Source organism: Nansenia antarctica (genome assembly GCF_963989245.1).
Source record: "Nansenia antarctica genome assembly, chromosome: 2".
Lineage (NCBI taxonomy): Eukaryota > Metazoa > Chordata > Actinopteri > Argentiniformes > Microstomatidae > Nansenia > Nansenia antarctica.
Window position 1 is genome coordinate 29,228,234 of NC_137675.1, and position 21,956 is coordinate 29,250,189.

The 21,956-nt window shown below is 49.2% G+C and overlaps 1 protein-coding gene across 1 annotated transcript in view; it reads left to right on the forward strand.

The window, feature by feature from the left end:
• pkd1a (polycystic kidney disease 1a) overlaps positions 1 to 21,956 on the forward strand; it is a gene marked incomplete at both ends in the record, with an annotated part of 87,908 nt that overhangs the window by 60,560 nt on the left and 5,392 nt on the right. Inside the window, 16 exon segments of the mRNA XM_080522953.1 lie at positions 392 to 480; positions 2,181 to 2,529; positions 5,195 to 5,366; positions 6,064 to 6,325; positions 6,675 to 6,870; positions 9,674 to 9,844; positions 10,962 to 11,105; positions 12,381 to 12,588; positions 12,793 to 12,919; positions 13,212 to 13,331; positions 17,183 to 17,232; positions 18,847 to 19,094; positions 19,782 to 19,887; positions 20,266 to 20,381; positions 20,681 to 20,883; positions 21,344 to 21,542. Of these exon segments, the coding sequence (XP_080379079.1) occupies positions 392 to 480; positions 2,181 to 2,529; positions 5,195 to 5,366; positions 6,064 to 6,325; positions 6,675 to 6,870; positions 9,674 to 9,844; positions 10,962 to 11,105; positions 12,381 to 12,588; positions 12,793 to 12,919; positions 13,212 to 13,331; positions 17,183 to 17,232; positions 18,847 to 19,094; positions 19,782 to 19,887; positions 20,266 to 20,381; positions 20,681 to 20,883; positions 21,344 to 21,542 (2,760 nt within the window).

Here is a 21,956-nt window from a genome sequence, read left to right on the forward strand (position 1 = left end):
AACTATGTCAAGGGGGCAGGTGGTCGGTTTCATAGCTGAGAGCAGAGAGGGTGATGGGTTGAAAACAGGCCAGGCTGGAAGAGCAGAGCAGTGGGACGTCTAGGCTACATGTAGGTGGTGTGATGTTACACGTCTAGGCTACGTGTAGGTGGTGTGATGTTACACATCTAGGCTACGTGTCGGTGGTGTGATGTTACTGTACTACTGATCTCCTCCGCTTTGTTGAGGAAGAATTTTAAAAGATTCCTCACATTTTGTTGGAGACACATCCAGGCGGATGAGGTCTGAAAAGTATGCGGCTCTCGCGGTACCAGTGTGTGTGTGTGTGTGTGTGTGTGTGTGTGTGTGTGTCCAGTACCAGGTGTTAATGTTAACTCCTCTGTTCCTCCAGGGTGCCACAGGTTCTCCATCCCCCGGGCCTTCAACAGCAGCCTGGGCCGCGCGGCAGGGGGGACCGGCGTCATGCAGCTCCTGTTCCAGGTGTGTGTGCGTGTGTGTGTGTGTGTGTGTGTGTGTGTGTGTGTGTGTGTGGGGGTGTGGGTGTGGGTGTGGGTATGGGTGTGGGTGTGCCTGTGTGTGCTTAAAAGTGTGTGCTCTCACCTATAACGAACAGGAATTGTCCCTGTAGATGTTTCAGTGTGTGTATGGGTGGGTCTGTGTGTGTGTGTGTGTGTGTGTGTGTGTGTGTGTGTGAGTGTGTGTGCGTGTGTGTGTGTGTGTGTGTGTGTGTGTGTGTGTTCGTACGTTCTTCTGTCCTCTTGCCTTTCAACATGCACACTCATGGCAGGACTCATAATTGGAGCTTTCTTTAGACTCTCCGTAGAAGAACTGTCAAACTGACCGATAATCACCTGGCATGATTGATTGACAGCCCTGAGTGATGCAGAGTTCCCTAGCCTAAGTTAGAAAAGATTTCTTTGCCTTACGGACCTGAAATAATTATCATGTTCTTTGGATGATAATACATCATTTCCTTGCTGACCTTCTAACAGCAGACGAGCTAGCGTTAGCTCTTTAGGTGAGGCTCTCTGAGTAGACAGTCTAGTCTGAAAACTAAAGGTTGGTAATGGCCTGGCAGGAAATATATAGCTGTCCTCAGACTCTGTCTTCTTTTAAACCTTTTTTTAAAATCTCTTCAAACAATTTTTTTTATTTTTGCTCACTAGAAAAGTAGCCTTGAGAAGCGATGGTTCTCTCGGGCCTAATGGCCCTTAAGGGGCAGGAGCCTATCTCCTGTACAAATACACCCCCTGGACATGACGCTGGTATGTTGCAGGGTCTTACCGTTTTTTTGTTTGTTTTTGTGCTGAGTGCCAAGCAGGGAGGATCGGGTACCATGTTTATAGTCTTTGGTGGTATGACTCGGCCAGGGATCGAACTCACAACCTCCCAATCTCAGGGCGGACACTCTAACCGCAAGGCCACTGAGCTGGTTATATGCTAGCAGGGAAAGGGGGGGTGGATTGAGCATTTCTGCCAGAGGCGTATGTTCTTGGCCAAACTCTCTGTCGATTCCCCTCTTCTCTCAGAGTCTGTCTCTTGTTGTCAGTTATCTCGGAGCAGCTCTGAAACCCACGCACATGATTGAAAGCTGCTGGGTGTATTTTGGGGAGTTTCTGATCAAAATCTAAAGAACTTCAAACTTAACTTTCCCTCTTCTCTCTATATCTACCTCTATTATTATCACACACCCTATCCCTTTATCTACGCCTATCGCTCTTTCTCTCTCCATATCCCTCTCTCCGTATCTTTCTTCTTCTATCACGACGACTGCCCACGGGTCCTTGAAATCCTTGAAAGAAAAATAAATGAAAATGTAAAATAGACATGGGTCATTGAAAGTTCTTGAATTCCCCTCTCTCTCTCTAAAAAAATATATATATATTCAAAAATGTTATACTTTACTTATGTTTTCAAACTATGCCATGTTGAATTTGAGGGAATTGAGTCTTTAAAGTCCTTGAAAGGTGCTTGAGCATTTGATGTTTCAGAAGGTGTGGGAACCCTGTCTTCCTGCTAAGACCAGTGAATTGATGATTCACTTGCTTAGTCAAATGTATCGTTTGTAAGTCCCCTGGGCATAAGGCGTCTGCTAAATGCCAAAAACATAAATATAAAATATATATATCCCTCATTCTCCCTCCCCCCTCTCCTCCCCTCTCCTCCCCCTCTCCCCTCAGGTGGAGCCCAACCCGTTCCCGTTCAACTACGTGGCGAACTACACCGTCTCCACCGAGGTGGCGTCCATGGAGTTCAGGCGGGAGAACGGCACCCAGATCCCCATCTCCGACCTGGACGACAGCCAGGCCATCACCGTGGCCGTGAAGAACGGGAGCGGCGGCGGCGGACTGGAGTCGTCGGCGGCCGGCGGTCCGGAAGGTTCCGGCGGGGCGGCCTCGGGGCCGGGGGTTCCGGTCGCCGGTGCCGTCAACGTGAGCCGGTGTGACTCGGTCATCGTGCGCGTCAGCGCCGGCAACAGCAACCGACAGGCGGGACTGTTTGTGCAGCTCAACTTCACCACTCTGGACGGTAAAGTACTTAGGAGTTATCAGTACTCCCGGACACTAGGGGGCAGCACTCACAAAAGAAAAACAACACCAAAGAAGGGGGGGGGGGCGTTGTAGCTAGACTGTTTGTGCAGCTCAACTTCACCACTCTGGACAGTAAATACTAGGACTTAGTACTCCTCAACACTAGGGGGCAGCACTCGTAAAAGAAAAACAACACCAAAGGAGAGGGGGGGGGGCGTTGTAGCTAGCTTAGATAGAGTGAAAGAGTCAGGCGCATTGCTGTCTTTCTCATTCGTTTAGATTTGTGAGAGGATGAGGGGCCGCCATGTTGTCAGCTTAGGGGCGGGACTTCCTATGAGTTGGGAAGGCATCAGCCAATCGGATCTTCTTCTTCTTCTTCGATTATTTAGAGTTTATCAACTGATTGTAAACGGCTTTCAAGTGCATGACGCCATCTACTGGTGCCAATAAATGCCTCCCATGAGGCACAGAATATGAACAAAATCGCGCTCCCCCATATAATCACAGTTAATTTAGGACAGCGTGCCACCTAGTGGTTATAGCTATATGAGCGAGTTGAAACCAGAGCAGTTCGGGAAACGTTTTCCCGGGGTGGCCTGCATTTACAGTCACACTGCCGTGTTTTGTCAGATCTCACAGCATCTGGACAGGCGGGAGAGGACAGGGCAGGTGTTTTAACATCTGAGGAAGTACAGGGATAAGGGTTAGGGTTGCGGCCATCTGCTGATCTGTGTAGCTGAAATGCAGTGACTGTGCTGATGGTTCTCCAGTGTACAGCATTGACCCCTGCTGTTAAAAAACTAATATACTGTATGTATTGTATATGTATATGCCATTTAGCTGACGCTTTAAGTCATAAGTTTAAGTGACTTATTGCAGTGAATGCATACATCTTTCAGTATACAATGGGGGAAATAAGTATTCAATAGTGTTGTTCCGATACCGATACTAGTATCGGCATGGCCACCGATACGCACAAAAATGCTGGTATCGGTATCGGCGAGTACTAACAAATAATAACACCCGATACCAAACGTTCACTATCGCGGAAAAACAAACACGCAACTGTGGTTGTCGAGGAGAGGAGCGGTGGAGCGGCGAGGCTTACCTCAGGTAACCTGCTGTCCCTTCCAGCTGCTCAGAGCCCAAGCTAAGCTATGCTACCGGGGCAACGTTCGGAAAGTCCCCCTGAGAGCACCGGAGCGCACACTGGGCTCCGACGTCATAAACGGACCGAGGAATCCGATTGGACAAGAGGCGTTCCACGAGTGCCGATCAGTTTCCCAGAGCGACTTTTACCAACGCAGCCCTCAGACATATAGACTACGCCACTCCGCTTAAAGCGATACAACCCACAGCCAAGATAGGACACATTTTACACATTTTACAGGAAAAACATATCGACCTTAATCGATATTTATTTCGGTTGCACAGTCTAGCACCGCCGCCGGCGTGCTGGAGAGAGTTCAAATAATAATAATAATAATGTCCGATAGAACACTACTGGCGCGCGGCCGCTTCTCCGAGTCCCGCCCAGCTGTTCCCCTTTCGGGATAGTTCTCGGCTCCGTCTCCGCGCCACACCCCCTTTCGGGATCTGCTGTTGTGGCTCTCCGTCTCTCCGTCTCTCTCTCTCTCTCTCTCTCTCTCTCTCTCTCTCTCTCTCTCTCTGTCTGTGTGTCTCCGTGCGGCAGGTACTTCCTGCCTCCTTCCTTCTCCCGAGGAGAAGTTTTCTCTATGTTTGTTTGAATTGTTTACATATGCAGAACACAGAACACACATGCATTAGTGGTGCAGGAAGGCCTACTGTCACAGCGGAGTGTGTGCGACGCGCTGGCCAATGGGAGAAAGATCATCGGCCACTTCAAGCATTCCCCACTGGCCACTTCACGTCTGCAAACTGTACAGACTGAACTTGGAATGCCTAAAAACATGTTTTTTTGTTTTGTTTTTTCAAACGCCGTGGTATCGGATCGGTACTCGGTATCGGCAAGTACTGCACGGTCAGGTATCGGTATCGGGATCAAAAAATGGTATCGGAACAACACTAGTATTCAACACATAACCTTAACCCTCCAGCTAAAGAAATTGTAACATTCCAATCCATTAAAAAAAACATCTATGTGCAATAAAGTTGAATGACACAGGAAAAGTATTGAACACAGTAAGAAAAAGCCACTCATGAGTTCTCGTTAGTGCCAACACACACGTTAACAACCAACTAACTAGAGACCAACAACACACACTTTAATGTAAATTAGCCTGCCTCCTACACAGAAAAACTGCAAAATAGCTTCATACTAACTTATCCTGAGGTGATTTTGAAAAAGTAAGGATACTGGGTGGTAGAACGCACATATCTAGGAAAAATCATGAAAGGAGGATCCTGAAACCCTTTGATCGAGTGCAAAGATAAAACATGTTTTTTTACTCACAGGGTCAAATGACCCCACCCATGGCTGTTCTATTGTTAAGGGTCTGTTGTGGCGGTTTCACCCACCAACTGACAAAGAGTTCCGGAACCCTCACTCACAGGGCCAACTGTTTTATTTTATGTGGTATTCTACCTAGCAACAATACTTTGATTGGCTACGAAATACCCATGGCTGTTCTAGTGTTAACATCCAGCTGACTAGAGACCAACCCTGTCTTGTCCGTCCTCAGACGGGTCCAAGGGGTCCAAGGCGCGGGAGGCGGAGCCCTCCATCACGGCCTACCTGCACTACTCCGACCGGCCCAACCAGTACAACTGCACAGACAGGAAACGCATCACACTCAGCATGACCCGGGGGCGGGACCTGGACCACAAGAACTACACCTTCTTCCTGTCCCCAGAGTGAGTCGCCGTGGCGATAAGAGAGATTGTTCAAAAGAAGGATATCCGAGGCTGTATGATGCTGTGAGTGAGTGTGTGTGTGTGCGTGTGTGTGTGTGTGTGTGTGTGTGCCTGTGTGTGTGTGCGTGTGTTCGTGTTCCTTCTTAGTTGCTAGCTAGCTGCCAACGTGATGGTAGCAAACGTGTCTGTTTTGATTCAGAGCGTGTTTCTGTATTCAGGTATTTGTTTTGACGTGTAATGACATTCAAATAAGCACTAATCTCCTTCAACTATTTTCAGATTTGACATTTTGTTTTGAGGTGTACAAACATTCAAAGAAGCATATCTCCTTCAACTATTTTCAGACTTGACACTTACAATCTGCACTTTCAAAACCGCCCCCCCTAAAAAAAAAAGAAAACTTTACTTGGGGGACTTTTTCACCAGACCCTGTCACAAATGTTCATGGCATACCATACTGGAGGCTTACTGTCTCCCAGCTCATTTTAGGTACATGGTGGTAGTGGTGGCCTGAAGGTCATGAGTTCAAATCCCAGTATGTCTTTCATGTAAAAAAAGTAAAAATCCCACACATTACTGATCTAACCTTTCTCCCCCCTCCCTCTTTCTCCCCCATCCCCCTCCCCCTTTCTCTCCCTTTCTCCCCCCCCCCCCCCCCCCCCATCTCCCTCCCCCCCCCCCCCCCCCCCCTTCCCAGGTCCTACGACACCACCCTGGACTACTACGTCAACGTGACGGCGGCCTGCGGCCCCGCCTCCCCCCCCGCGGTGCGCCTGGAGGTGGGCGTGTTCGCGTCCCTGTGCCAGTACTTCAGCGAGAGCGCCAAGCTGTGGCGCACGGACGGCATGGTGCCGCTGCCGGAGACCAACGCCCACCGGGCCGTCTGCAGGACCAGACACCTCACCGCCTTCGCCGCCAGTCTGTTCGTCCCGCCCAACGCCGTCACCTTCATAGTGCCGGTGAGGGAGCGCGCGCATGCAGACACACACACATACACACGAATGGCACGCGCACACGAGTACACACACACACACACACACACACGCACACACACGCTCGCGCACACGCACGTGTGTACACACACACACACACACCCACATCCACATCCACAAGTAACTTTACTTTGTTCCTGGCTCATTCAATGTTTGACGACAGGTGTGTGTGTGTGTTCAGACAATAAATTGTGAACTGATAAATTCAGTTTGGATTTTATACTTCAATATCAGAAATCATCATTACACCCCCCCCCCCCCCACACACACACACACACACATACTAACCTGTCTCTTCCCCTCCCCCCTCCTCTAGGAGCGGTCGGGCAGCGTGAGCCTGGTGGTGTTGTTGACGTGCGTGGTGGGGTTGCTATGCTACGCCGTGGCGGCGGCCATCTTGCACAAGCTGGACCAGCTGGACCTGCGGCGGGCGGCCGTGGTGCCGCTGTGCGGGGAGGACGGCCTCTTCAAGTACGAGGTGCAGGTCAAGACCGGCTGGAGCCGCGGGGCAGGTGAGGGGGCGCGGGGGTCGGAGGTCACGGTGGGGGTGGGGGGGGGGGGGCGGAGGTCACAAGGTTTACAGGGGAATGGATTTGCTGTTTGTTAAATGTGGGCAGTCTGGGATAATAGGATATTATAATAATAATAATAATAATAATAATAATAATAATTCATTGTATATATATATATTCATTTATATAGTGGTTTTCCGGGGCTCAAAGACGCTGACAATATGGGGAAAACTGAAAACACAGAAACAACAAGCAACAGATAACATGAACACATAGAACACAGAGTTAACGAACAGGCACAGGGAACAAGTAACACAGCAATGCCCAGGGGAGGGAGGGGGGTGGCAGGGTTAGGGATATGCGTGGGAGAACAGGTAGGTTTTGGGGTGGGATTTAAAAGAAAGTGGAGAGTGAGGGTGAGTCTCTGAGTGGTTGAGGGAGAGAGTTCCAGAGGCAGGGTGCAGCTCGTGGAAAGGCACGGCCTCTGAAGCCTTTGAGTATTGAGGGTGGGACAGTGATTTGGTTTGGTACGTCCGTTTTGGTGATTTATGATCTATCGCTGTGGAACGTGGAACGTGTGTGTGTGTGTGTGTGTGTGTGTGTGTATATAGCTTCTAAACCCGGTTACGGCAAATCATTGTTGAGTCTGCTGCTGCAGGATCAGTTCCTGGTAGCTCTGTCTGCGGGCGTGGGTGTGGTTCACATATCTCCAAGCCCCGCCCCTCAGCTTGTTTACCAAAAACAAGCGGTCAGGGGGTGGGGTTGGGTGGGGTGGGGTGGAGGGGTGGGGGGGGGTGCGGCTCTGTTGCTGTTTGGATCCCGTCAGATTTAATGATGTTATGTTTTATGCTATCCGCCACTAGCATGTGAGAGCATTTAGAGGGAGTAACGGACTGGGAATGCAGCTTAGCGGTATGCTAATGTGGATATTAAAACAGCCAGCCGGTTTGACAACTGCACAGGTTTGGTGATGTCACCGGTGTGAGAGTGTCTAGAGACTGTGTGAGAACTAGCCAGGAGAGAGGGAAGGGGAGAAGAGAGAGAGAGAGAGAGAGAGAGAGAGAGAGAGGAGGAGGAGGAAAGAGGGGAGGGGAGAAAGAGAGAGATGGAGAGAGAGAAGTGTGTGTGTGTGTGGGCGAGAGAGGAGGAGAGAGAAAGAGAGAGATGGGGGAGGGAAGGGGAGAAAGACATGGAGAGAGAGAGGGAGTAAGTAAGTAATAGTGAGTAAAGCTTTATTTATATAGCGCCTTTCGTACATGAAATGCAACTCAAAGCAAAGGAGAGAGATGGGTGAGGAGAGATGTGTGTGTAGGAGAGAGAGGAGAGAAAGAGAAAGAGAGAGAGAGGGGGGAGGGAAGGGAAGGGGAGAAAGACATGGAGAGAGAGAGGGAGAGAGATGGGTGAGAAGAGGAGAGGAGAGAAGTGTGTGTGGGAGGAGAGAGAGGAGAGAAAGAGAGAGAGAAAGAGAGAGAGGGAGAGAGAGAGAGATAGATAGATAAGAATGCAGCCACAGCAGTGGCATGGGTCCAGACAGCCTCACTCTGGGGGAGACGCGAGGTGTGTGTGAGGGAGCTTTTCCAGGCACCATGTGACTAATGAGATCCCGGCAGGACACACTCGACACGCACCGCACCGCGCCAGTCGCTAGTCGCCAGTCGACCAGCGCGCGCCAAGGACAATCCTCTCTGCTTTGCACAGTCAAAGACTCAAACTCCCAGAGTTTCAACCCCCGGTGTTCAAAGAAGCCCGGCTTATTCACTGCTTCAGCCTTCAGACAGCCTTAACCCCCCGTCTGTCCGTCCGCCCGCCCGCCCCCCCCGCCCGGTCCTTCTGGTGAGGGCCAAACTTGGCCAAGGACGCGGTGTTTTTTTGATGGAGGGGGCAGCAGGATATTCTTATCAAACCAAGTAATGCAGGTTGGCGAGAGCGTGCTTGGTGTTGCCAACTTTCTTTTACTAACAAATCCGAGAGACAACAGATGGCGTGCCACAGCACTGGGTGGCGGGGGCGAAGGGAGAGGGGGGGGGGGGGCAGGAGAATTGGCGCATTTACGCTCTAGTCTACATACACATGAGGGGGGGGGGGGGCTGTGATTGGATGAATATATGGGACACGGGATGTATACTGTATACATGTTCATCCAGCCCAAAATACAGAACATCCCAGCTAAGACGAGACAGTTGGCGACTCTCGGCAGACGTGATCCTAGTTAACTCGCTGTGACGCCGCCGGCTGATTGGTTGCTGGGGGGCCGCTCGCTCGGGGATTTGAAGTGTTTGGTCGCGGTGTCTCTGAGTCGGCCAGCTTACTGACTGATGTCACCGTGTTGAGATGGTGAAACTCACTCCTCAAGTTCAAATACTTACATAATACACCTACCTACCCCCTGTCCAATTGCTAGCTTTTCGATAGCGTGGTGGGTTTACATTGTGTGTGTGTGCGTGTATGTGTGTGTGCGTGTTGGTATGTCACAGGCCTCAATTTCGAGGCTCGGTCAGAGCGATTTGAAATGCGGGGCGACTGTTTGCAACAACTTGACGTCCGTTTCACTCACTCATTTACACACTCTCACTCTCACTCTCACCCTCACCCTCACCCTCACCCTCACCCTCACCCTCACCCTCACCCTCACACACACACACACACACACAGTAACAACCCTGTGTCATTTAACTTAACTTTATCGGTCCCCCACAGCAGTAAAACGTACAAGACTAGTGAAAATGTTTTTTGACAATTTTCTAAATAAGAGTCCTCCCCCCCCCCCCCCTCCCCTCCCGCTCTCCACCCCCTCTCCCCCCAGGCACCACGGCCCACGTGGGCATCAGTCTGTCGGGGAGGGAGAGCCGCAGCGGCCACCGCCACCTGGACAGCACCGCAGCCTTCGCCCGCAACAGCCTGGACATCTTCCACATCGCCACGGACACCAGCCTGGGCAGCGTGTGGAAGATGCGCATCTGGCACGACAACAAGGGTACGAGGACCCGCACCCGCACACGCACACACGCACACACGCACGCGCACGCACACGCACACACACACACACACACACACACACACACACACACACACAACAAGGGTACGAGGACGTCATGGGTTCACAGATAACGCACTCACTCACACACACACACACACACGCACTCACACACACACACACACACACACACACGCACGCACGCACACACTCACACACACACACACACACACACACACGCACGCACACACTCAAACACACACACACACACACACACACACACACACTCATTCATTAACACACACGCACTCACACACACTCACTCACTCACAGACAGACGCACGCAGTCACGCACATACAATCACAGACACACGCACACGCACGCACACACGCACACACACACACACACACTATTGCCACCTTATCTTGTACTATGCCTATTATTTTATGTCTCCTATGTCCTGTACTACTGACACTTTTATCTTGAGTTATGCTTGATTTATTACGCCCTGTCTTAGCTGCAATGCAACGTCAGGATCCGAAGCCTAAGAATTTTACTCGGTTACACTTGGTGTACACTTAAAACTTGAACCTCACAGTTCTGTAAGTACAGAAAGTCTACTAAGCCCGTATAAGAAATTGATCACCCCCTCCCTCTCGACAGGCTGTCAGATAAACTGAATTATGGAGACTAGCTATAGGAACGCTACGTGGTTAGCATAAATACCTCAGCAGAAAGGTTGAGAACAGTTTCAGCGCTGATAGCCGGCCTTTGGTGTCAGATTTGTACCAAGTGAAAAACCACTGAAATGTTCTCTCCCGTGTCCCAGTGGTCACGTGGTCGAAGAAATAATATATCTGATCGCTCTTTCCTTCGTGAGCTAATGATCGTCTCTGAAGTAAAGTTTCTCTCTCTTCATTCTCTCTATCTCTGTTTCTCTGTCTCCCCCCCTCTCTCTCTTCATTCTCTCTCTCTCTGTTTCTCTTTGTCTTTCTCTGTCTCTCTCACTCCCTCTCTCCCCCCCCCCCTCTCTCTCTCTCTCTCTCTCTCCCTCCCTCCCTCTCTCACTCCCTCCCTCTCTCCCTCCCTCCCTCCCTCCCTCCCTCCCTCTCTCAGGTCTGTCTCCAGCGTGGAGGCTCCAGTACGTCCTGGTGAAGGACCTGCAGACAGGAAGCAGCTACTACTTCCTGGTGGAGGAGTGGCTGTCGGTGGACAACGAGAGGACAGACGGACGGGTGGAGATCGAGGTGGAGGCCTCGGGTAGGAGAACCATCTAGAACCACCTAGAACCTAGCTTCTTTACGAACACAACACAATAATATAAAAAATAAACGTTTTTTTTTTTACAAATGTGAGGTCGTGGGATGGTCAAATTAAATCAGTCCAGGATGTGTCTAATCTAACATGCATCGTTGTATATCGTACAAAGAACAGTCATGAACAATCAGATGCATTGGCTTAATACCATTTATATTGATATAATGTCATTAGAGAGTCTTTTGTTCTAGGTGAAGCAGTTGGTTCACACCACCACTGCTATTTTTAATGATTTTGCATCCAAAGATCATTTTTTTCCAGACTCACCAGGATGGATAACGGTTCAATACAATGAAACAATAGAGAGAAAACGCTTTGAGCAGATGAGCTACAGTGATAGCAGGTCTCTGTGGCGGCTGCTGTGTGGTATCCGGTTAGACAGCTCTCCAGCTACGCTCCGCAGGCCTTGGGAGACGATAGCTCTCCTTCAGCCTGGACAAAGCTTTCAATGGGCTGCAGATGAAGCCGCACTATAACCAGACAATAGCCCACCGCTAACAAAGACCCTGGACCCTCAGGGTGTCAGGATGGCGACGCAAATAAAGGTCCCGTTTATCTCAGACAGACTCTGTGGCAGAAGTCTGTTAACCTTCAGCTCCGGGGGGCTCTGGGACCGGGTTAAGAGTAGAGTTTGTGAGAATAAGAAAAAGATTAAATCTTTGTGTCATTCCTGCAGGCTGTCTGAATGAACTGAATAATGCAGAATTTTGCTATAGAAATATGACGCGGTTAGCATAAATACCTCGAGCGAAAGGTTGGAACGAATTCCAACCGACCTTTTGTGTCAGGCTTTTCGTGCGGCCGGGGTAAACAAAGAAAAGTTCTCCGGTGTGTTCCGGTTCCAGTAATATCATCGAAGAGAAATTTGAAAAGAAAAAAAAGAGAAAAAGAAAGTGTAAAAAGAAAAAGTGGAGAAGCAATGTCTAGTGGTTTAACAAAGAAACGAGAACTGTGTTGTACAATACACCACCAGAGCTTCATTTTCTTTTTCAAGGCAAGGCAAGTTTCTTTGTATGGCACATTTCATACAACAGGGTTATTCAAAGTGCCTTTCATATAATAACTCTCTTCCACACCACCTGTCGTGTTGTGTTGTGTTGTATTTGGTCATTTGGGTTTTTGTTTTCCTGGTCAACGCCAACTCACTCACTCACGACTTCCTGTCTGTTTGCTTGGTCTCTCACTCACCGCTTCCTGTTTCCTGTGTTTTGTCATCAGAAGAGGCGGAGGTCCGCCAGTTGCCCCGCCTCCTGACGTGGGAGCTGCAGAGGGCCCTGTCGGACAGCCACTTGTGGCTGTCGCTATGGGAACGGCCCGCTCGCAGCCCCTTCACGCGCCTGCAGAGGGCGACGTGCTGCGCCGTGCTGCTGCAACTCTGCCTGCTGGCCAACACACTGTGGTACAGCACCGTGTCCACCACACACAGGTGAGGGGGGGGGGGGGGGGGGTGAGTTTAGGTACGGGTGCGGGTGCAAGGGAGGAGTGTGTGTGTGTGTGTGTGTGTGTGTGTGTGTGTGTGTGTGTGTGTGTAACATTCTGTCCTGTCCCAGGTCCAGGGCCGTGTCCAGGCTGGTGTGTCTGTGTCTGTGTGTGTGTGTGTGTGTGCGTGTAACATGCTGTCCTGTCCTAGGTCCGGGGCCGTGTCCAGGCAGGTGGGGGTCAGCGGGGAGACGGTGGCGGCGGGGCTGGTCAGCTGTCTGGTGGTCTACCCCCTCTACCTGCTCGTCTTCACCCTGTTCAGGATGAGCCGCAGCAAGGTGACACACACACACACACACACACTCACACACACACACACACACACACTCACACTCACACTCACACTCACACTCACACTCACACTCACACACTCACACTCACACTCACACACACTCACACACACACACACACACACACACACTTGCTCACTCACTCACACACACAGACACACACACCATTTTACTGTAACGTTGCTATTCATGGTAAGGAATATGTATTTTAAACCCATCATAATGTTAATATACTGTGTGTGTGTGTGTGTGTGTGTGTGTGTGTGTGTGTGTTTACCAGTGTGTGTCTGTGGAGCAGGTTCCCCCCCAGGTGGACCAGGAGTCTGTGGAGATCGATGACTTCCTGGACGACTCCATGGCAGGAAGCTCCTTCCTCATCTTCAATGGCATCCCAGGAGAGGTACACACTTATTGACATTTTAGAGTAGATACTCCATCTCCCTCCCTCCCTCTCTCTCTCCCTCCCTCCCTCTCTCTCCCTCTCCCTCCCTCCCTCCCCCTCCCTCCCTCCCTCCCTCCCTCTCTCTCTCTCTCCATCCCTCTCTCCCTCCGCCTCTCTCTCTCCCTCTCTCTCTCTCTCTCCCTCCCTCCCTCTCTCTCTCTCTCCCTCCCTCCCTCTCCCTCTCCCCCTCTCTCTCTCCCTCCCTCTCTCTCTCTCTTTCTCCATCCCTCTCTCCCTCTCCCTCACTCTCTCCCTCTCTCTCTCCCTCCCTCCCTCTCCCTCCCTCTCTCCCTCTCTCTCTCTCTCCATCCCTCTCTCCCTCTCCCTCACTCTCTCTCTCCCTCCCTCTCTCTCTCCATCCCTCTCTCTCTCTCCCTCTCTCTCCCTCCCTCCCTCTCTCTCTCTCTCCCTCTCTCTCCCTCCCTCCCCCTCCCTCCCTCTCTCTCTCTCTCTCTCCTCTCCCTCCCTCCCTCTCTCTCCAGTGGTGCAAACGTGTCACCTTTAGGTGAAATTCGCCGTTTTTACCTCAAAATAGGTGACCTACGTGAATCATGCAGATCTGCAAAAAAAATATTTGGGGAGGGGGGGGGGGGGTCTACATCTCATCTCATCCAAGTCACATGATGCCCAAGCTAACATCTTCCTGTCTGCTAAACTCTGCTGCAGTTGAAATAAAACGTCTTAAAAAGTTCTTAAGATGGAAGTAGAAACATAAGAAGTAATCAAATAAAATAACATAGAAGTTATTTCTATGTTGCGATAACTTCTCAACAGGAATTTACAGGGTTCATTCAAACTATCGTAATTCTTGAACTATATGTGCAATCGAAAAAATTCCAACAGTTTCTGAAAGCACAGAAGTTGCACTCTCTAGCCATTTAGGGTTATTACGGTAGTTCACCAAAAAAACAAATGCACTGACCTCAAAGTGTCATGGAGTGATTTGAAGAGACGCAGTATTTTAGCGGTGTTTTATACTTTAGTGAGTTTCTGTACATATATGTTTGTGATTGTGAAATGTCACAAAGACCATCTAGGCTAGGGTAACCAATCCACCTAAAAGTTTCATTGAGGACGACGATGTAAGTGACGAAGGACTGATTTCTTCTTCTGAACCAGGGTATGGAGGTTAGTTCTAGCGAATTTACCTGATAGAACATCGACATGCTAGAAACACATAACTACACATAATTAGATGATCATTATAAGTATTTAGTGATTGTTAAACTGTTGTTTATTATATCGAGTGGGTACTTTACAACTTCAAGTTTCGTGTTATGAAAAAAACGAGTCGGCGAGTGGTTTGCCCTAGGCTGCGTTCGTAAATTCGCTCTGGAAATCTGATCAGCAGTCATGGAATGTCTCTTGTCCAATCAAATTACTTGGTCCCTTTATGACGTTGAGCCCAGTGCGCAGTGCGAATTTACGAACGCTGCCCGAGACTGTCTCGCGTCCGCCTTTACCTCGCTTTTACCCTGCTGCTACGCTGCTTCTATAACATCAGGATCAGACACAGGGCGAGACTTTCAAAATAAAACATTTTAATGGCTTCTGTGTGCTTTAGACTTGTGTAGAATCGATTTTATTTTTATTTAAAAAGTCCCACCGGAAAATGTATTATTGTCGGCAGACCCACTGCGTGGGAATACGACGCGTGCAGATGAGAGACAACATATAAAACAAAACTTATCGCACAGTTATTGCTCGTGTGACATTGGTTAAGCTGCGCCCAAAACCCCGATATTTTGCCACGTGAAATGATAAGACGAGGCCTCGATACGATAATCGCCGTAGGAGGCGATTCGACTGTAGGCATGTGAAGTTAGAATTTCTTCAAACTTGCAGTGGTAGCAACGGTACGTGTGGTTTAGTAAATATAGTGTGTGTGTGTGTGTGTGTGTGTGTGTGTGTGTGTGTGTGTGTGTGTGCGTGTGTGGACCTCCTGTGAGAGGTGTGTGTGCCATATCTCAGTATGTAGGCTATGCAGTGTAAGTGAGTGTGAGTAAGTGTGTGAGTTTATTCTGTTATTTATGCTATTATATCTAATGTGTTGAGAAGCAATGGAAATGAATCAAGAAATTGATAGAGTAGGCTAACTTACATTATCATTGTTCTATATGCAACAGAATAGATCACCCAGCATTGCTAATGAAAATAATCAACGAATGTGAGTCTAATACCAATACTTGCTCAATAGGTCTTAAAATCTATTAAAAGTGGTCTTATAAAGGTCTTAAATGTAACTTGTTGAAACCTGCAGGAACCCGCATAATTATTTTGAGAACAGGTTGCTTACATTAATTATGAGGGTGTTAAGGTCAGGGCCATCGCTACTTACACGCGCATCATTGTTAGACCACTGTTAATGATAGAGCTAACCATCTACGGGCAAAAAAAAAGTGTCACCTTTTTGGACCATCGCCAGTTTGCACCCCTGTCTCTCTCTCTCTCCATCCCTCTCCATCCCTCTCTCTCTCTCTGGAGGTAAACACTTATTGACATTTTAGAGTGTAGTACACTCTAATCTGCGCAGAAATCATTAATTTATTGCAAGCTGTCGGCCATTGGGATTCTTGAAGGTCTGTAATCGAAAGCTTGCAATAAATTAATGATTTTTGCACAGATGAGTGTGTGGATGCTGTTTTTTTTTTACTCTCTATTTGATACTCTTCAGCTCCAGCACCTCAGCTAAGTCTGATCACGGATGAGCGGTGGTATCAATTTAAAAAAGTAATTCTTCCTTCTTCTAGCATTGTGACTGCCAGTGGCCCCTGGTCCAAGCATAGATTACTTTTTCTTACAATGACTCATGGACAGTGGATTCAATTACTGAGACATTCATGTATTTGTTGTTATAAGTCGCTTTGGACAAAGACGTCTGCTGATGTTTATTTATACTTATTTAAAAATACTTAGACTTAAAAAAAACAATACAGTGGCCCGGGGTGGTCCAGTGGTCTAGCACCGTGGTCTACAGTGCACACATATGCCCATGTCGGCATGGGTTAGAATCCGGCCCATGCCCTGCTGACATGCCCTCTCTCCCTTCTTCTCCTTAATTTCCTGTCTGTCTTCACTGTATCTGTCTAATAAAATGAACAATATGAGTGGGACTGCCTAAAAAAAACAAAAAACAATACAACTGCTTTCTAAAAGAAATACCGTTGAGTCAGTGAATCTAAAATAATTAGTGAGTGTAATTAACATGCAATTATCTGCTCATTATTTTTGCCCAGTACGTTGAAGTAAGCATCTGCTTTCTATTTGGGCTTTTGAAGTGGAATCGGATTGTTACGGAGCTATGATGGTGGTGCACATAATCATTTATTAAACAGACTTTGTACAAAGAAGTCGGTTAACCTTTCGCTCTGGGACTGGCGTTAACGGTCGTTTGTGACAAGAACATATTATGTCATTATGTCATTCCTGCAGGCTGTCGAATAAACGGAATAATGCAGGACGGCGCTCTAGAAATACGCCGCGGTTAGCATAAATACCTCCAGATAAAGGTTGGAACAATTGTGACGCTGATGGCCGACCTTTTGTGTGTCAGGTTGTTACGGCGTGTGAAGCACTTTATCATGTTCTCTCTCTACTGTGGCCCAGCCGGGAGGGGACTGGAGGAAGACTGGAGTGAAAAAGAAAAAGAGGAATTTATTTATAGTATTCATTATATTCCTTTGTGAACTAATGAGTTTTTCTCTCTTCTTCTCCCTCTCTCCCTTCCTCCTTCTCTCTTTCTCTCTCTCTTTCTCTCTTCTCTCGTTCTCTCTCTTTCTATCTATTCTCTCTATTCTCCCTCTCTCCAGTCCTACTCAGAAGAGACCAACGTGGATGTGCCGACCCCCTCCACCAAGAGGTGAGCTGCCTCAGCTCCTGTTATAGGAGAGGGAGGGGGAGGGAGGAGGGAGGGAGGGAGGAGGGAGAGAAGGAGAAGGCCAGGGAGGGGGAGGAGAGAGACTGTGTGTGTGTGTGTGTGTGTGTGTGTGTGTGTGTGTGTGTGTGTGTGTGTGTGTGTGTGTCCTGGAATAACCCATGTTTTTGTATCATTAATGCGTCATTAATCCCCAGTGGAGGTCGTTGTTAAGAGTGTTTACATCCCAAAAAATGTGTGTGTGTGTGTGTGTGTGTGTGTGTGTAAATGTGTTTGTCAAGCCAAGAGACCTCTTATATTCAGGGGTGCACATAACTTTTTGGGGCCAGTGCTCAGAGGAGCACCTAGGGATGCTGCTTGGTGCTCCCCAAGCTCGCGAGTCACGACCCGTCCCACAGGATGGATAAAAAAGGGATACATGGATAACTTATATTAGCAAAACGACATTTATTCATAAATAAAGATGAACGAACAAATGATTGTGTGCAAAACAAAAGAAACAAATGCAAAATCAAATGACTGCTCTTTAAGCATGAAAGTCTGTCAGACTCCTTTAAACACAATGAAATCAACTGACATCTCTTTAAGCACTAACTGAATGTCTGTTCTTTAAACACAATGAAATCAACTGACATCTCTTTAAGCACTGCTCTGTTCTGTAAACACTGAAATCAACTTTTCAACAAAAAGTTACAGCCTAAGCATTTATTTATGCTACAAGCTTAATCATCATCATCACTGCTCTCTTGACTGCTGTTACCACTGTCCTCAATTTCAACCATGGTAGAGGATGTTGTAGGCTATCACTTTAAATAGCTCATTATTTTGATTGTGCAACAAAGTCTTTTTTTTCTTTTTCTAATAGAATTCCCAACCATATTCCCTGGGTCAGGGGTCGAGGTGCGATAATGAAGCTGTAAAACAAACGTCTGAACGTTTGAAAGCTTCAGAGAAAAGAAACGTGAAGTCCCTTGGTGTTGTTTTTCCTTTTAGCGACGAGTCGTTCGGGACTGAATTTTCACGTGCGGCGTGATAACCGTGATAACCGTGCGATACGCGATACGCGATACGCGGAATGAAAGTACGAGTTACGATACTTTCCGAATGTTTTCGTGAGGGGAGTCGCCGTGGTCGTCGTCGGTCGACTGTTGTGATGGATTACTCGTCGGGCCTTCGGCTGAGGGGACGGCAAATAGTTATTAGTGGGGCTTGCAGTGATGCAGCAGTCAGCAGTTGGATTTTGAGGAAGTAAATTCCTCTCCCAGCGCTTCCAGCTGTTGGTGCGCAAGAGCGCGTTCATGCCGCTGATCTGCCGCGCAGCATGCATTTTGGCGACGCATGCGCACTGGCGCACCAGTTATGTGCACCCCTGCTTATATTGTACATTATAGTCATTACCTCCCACTCACTATTTTCTCTCAACTCTCCCCTCTCTCTCCCTCCCTTCCTCCTTCTCTCTCTCCCTCTATCTTTCCCCCATTTCTCTACCTCTCTCCCCCACCCCTCTCTCCATCCACTCTCTTTTTCCCCCTCTCTCCTCCTCCCCCACCCCCACATCTGTCTCTCTCTCCTTCCCTCCCTCCCTCCCTCCCTCCGTAGCGCCCAGAGCTGGGGCGCGGTGGAGGAGGAGGACGAGGAGGACGAGGAGGAGGAGGAGGAGCAGGAGGAGGACGGGGATGGTGATTGGTCGGAGATGCTGAGTGACATGTGGGTGGGCGGGGCGGGGCTGGGGGCGGGGCTGCCCCGGCTGAAGCGGGGGCAGGGCAGCAGGCACCTGGGGGTGGACATGGCCCTCAACAACCCTGAGGACGAGGACGCACACCGCAACAAGTACTTCACCTCCTCAGGTAGAGAGGGGGGGGGGGGGTGCTGGGGGGGGGGGCCTCTGGGTATGTGGGTGTGTGGGGGGGGGGGGTTTGTGTGTGTGTGTGTCTGTGTGCCAATCAGTGATTGTTAGGAGTGTGTGTGTGTGTGTGTGAGTGTGTGTGTATCAATCAGTGATTGTTAGGAGTGTGTGTGTGTGTGTGTGTGTGTGTGCATGCGATTATTATGAAATTGCTTCGTTGCAGCACACATTTAATTTATTAAATTAAAGTAAGTACTTTAAAGTATTACATTAAATTCAGAATTAGTGCAATCAATTGCTATTATTAGAATTATTGTAGAATACAGTACAGCAAAACTCCCAATATAGATATTTACTTTAATTTAATTTGCTTTATAGTGCTAAAACAAATAGTTACAAAGTGTTTTACCAGTTATAAATTATATCACGTCAATTAGTGCAGACAAAATTAGCGGTGCTCGATTGAGTATGCCTGGCAAATGGAACCAATGGAATAGTCCCAATAGTGCAAATCAACCCCCCTCACCTGTCACTCAAGGTAGACTCAACCAAACGCTCACAGAGTTAGAAAGTATCTACATATGTTTCAATGCGACAGTCACCAACCTAACCACTCTGTTATCTACCCTCACACACACACACACACACACACACACACACACACACACACACACACACACACCCCCAGATGAGGACCTGATCAAGCGTATCCTGGCGGACGGGCAGCTGCAGGTGTCTCGTCTGTGTGACCCCCAGCAGTTCTTCAACCAGACAGAGAGTGAGATGGCCGACCTGTGAGTTCTCACACACACACACACACACACACGCACGCACAGACACACGCACAGACACACACACATATAATATACACACACGCACACACAGACACACACACACACACACACACACACACACACACACATAATATACACACACAGACACACACACACACGCACACGCACAGACACAGACACAGACACACAGACACACACACACATAATATACACACACACACACAGACACACACACACACAGACACACACACACACACACACACACAGACACAGACACACACAGACACACACACACACACACACCCTCTGACCTCTGACTGAGCAGATGTGACCCTGTGTGTGTGTGTGTGTGTGTGTGTGTGTGTGTGTGTGTGTCAGGTCCAGTATCTTCGGGGATAAGACGGAGGTGATTCTTCTGCAGAAGCTGAACGAGCCTCTGCCCCCCGGAGCTGTGAGGAGAGACCCACCCAAGACAGCCTTCACCTCCCGCACAGGTGTGTGTGTGTGTGTGTGTGTGTGCGCTTTCTTACATAATGTGACTGACACTGTGAAGATGCAATGATTTGCATATAGATTGAGCTTTTTAAACTTTTTTTGAAAGTTTGAAAGCACATTGTTAATGCATCTCCTCCCCTCTCTACCTCTCTCTCCCTCCCTCTCCCCCTTCCTCTCTCCCCCTCTTTCCCCCCCACCCTCCCTCCCTCTCTCTCCCTCCCTCTATCTCTCTCCCTCTTTCCCTCCCACCCTCCCCCTCTCTCCCCCTCCCTCCCCTCTCTCTCCCTCCCTCCCTCAGTAATAACAGACGTGTGTCGTCCGAGGCGGTTCCCTCCCTGGTGTGGGCGGGCAGCCCTGTGGGGCAGCTGGGCGGGGCTTGTCCTGGCCAATGGGCTGTCAGTGTGGGCAGGAAGAGGCTTCAGTGAGGGCGTGGCCATGATGTGGGTCATCTCCTGCCTCTGCAGCTTCCTGTCCTCCTGTCTGCTGCTGGAGCCCATCAAGGCAAGGCAGCGCACACACACACGCGCACACACACACACACGCACACGCACGCACGCGCACGCACGCACACACACACACACACACACACACACACACACACACACACACAGAGACAGATATATATACACACACACACACGCACGCACATGCGCACACACACACAGACACACACACACACACACACACACACACAGACACAGCGAGCATACAGACAGACAGACAGATACACACACACACACACACACACATAAATACATACACACACACACACACGCACACACACACAAGAGTATACAGACAGACAGATACACACACACACACGCACACACAAGAGCATACAGACAAATACACACACACACACCCATAAACACATATACGCACGCACACACACACACCCACCCACCCACCCCTACAGAATCTAACCTGTATCCCCCTCCCTCCCTCCCCCCCCTCCCTCCAGGTGGTGTGTGAGGCGGTGTACTATGGGGTGTGTGAGCGGCGTCTGCGTCCGGAGGAGCAGGACGTGCTGGTGGAGGTCCCCCGGGTGGAGCGGGTGGTGCAGAGGGTCCCCAGGGTCAGACCCCCCCAGGGCTTCGCTCTGTCCCAGGCCCGGGACCAGGCCCGCAAGGTCCGCATGCTGCACCGCATGCTGAAGGTGAGAGAGAGGGAGGGGGAGGGAGGGGAGGGAGGGAGGGACACACAAACACACAGAGAGACACACTCATACAGAGAGAGACACACATACACACAGAGAGACACACACATACGGAGAGAGAGACACACATACACATAAAGAGAGACACACACATACGGAGAGAGAGACACACACAGAGAGACACACACATACGGAGAGAGAGACACACATACACAGAAAGAGAGACACACACATACGGAGAGAGAGACACACACAGAGAGACACACACATACGGAGAGAGAGACACACATACACAGAAAGAGAGACACACACATACGGAGAGAGAGACACACACAGAGAGACACACACATACGGAGAGAGAGACACACATACACAGAAAGAGAGACACACACATACGGAGAGAGAGACACACACAGAG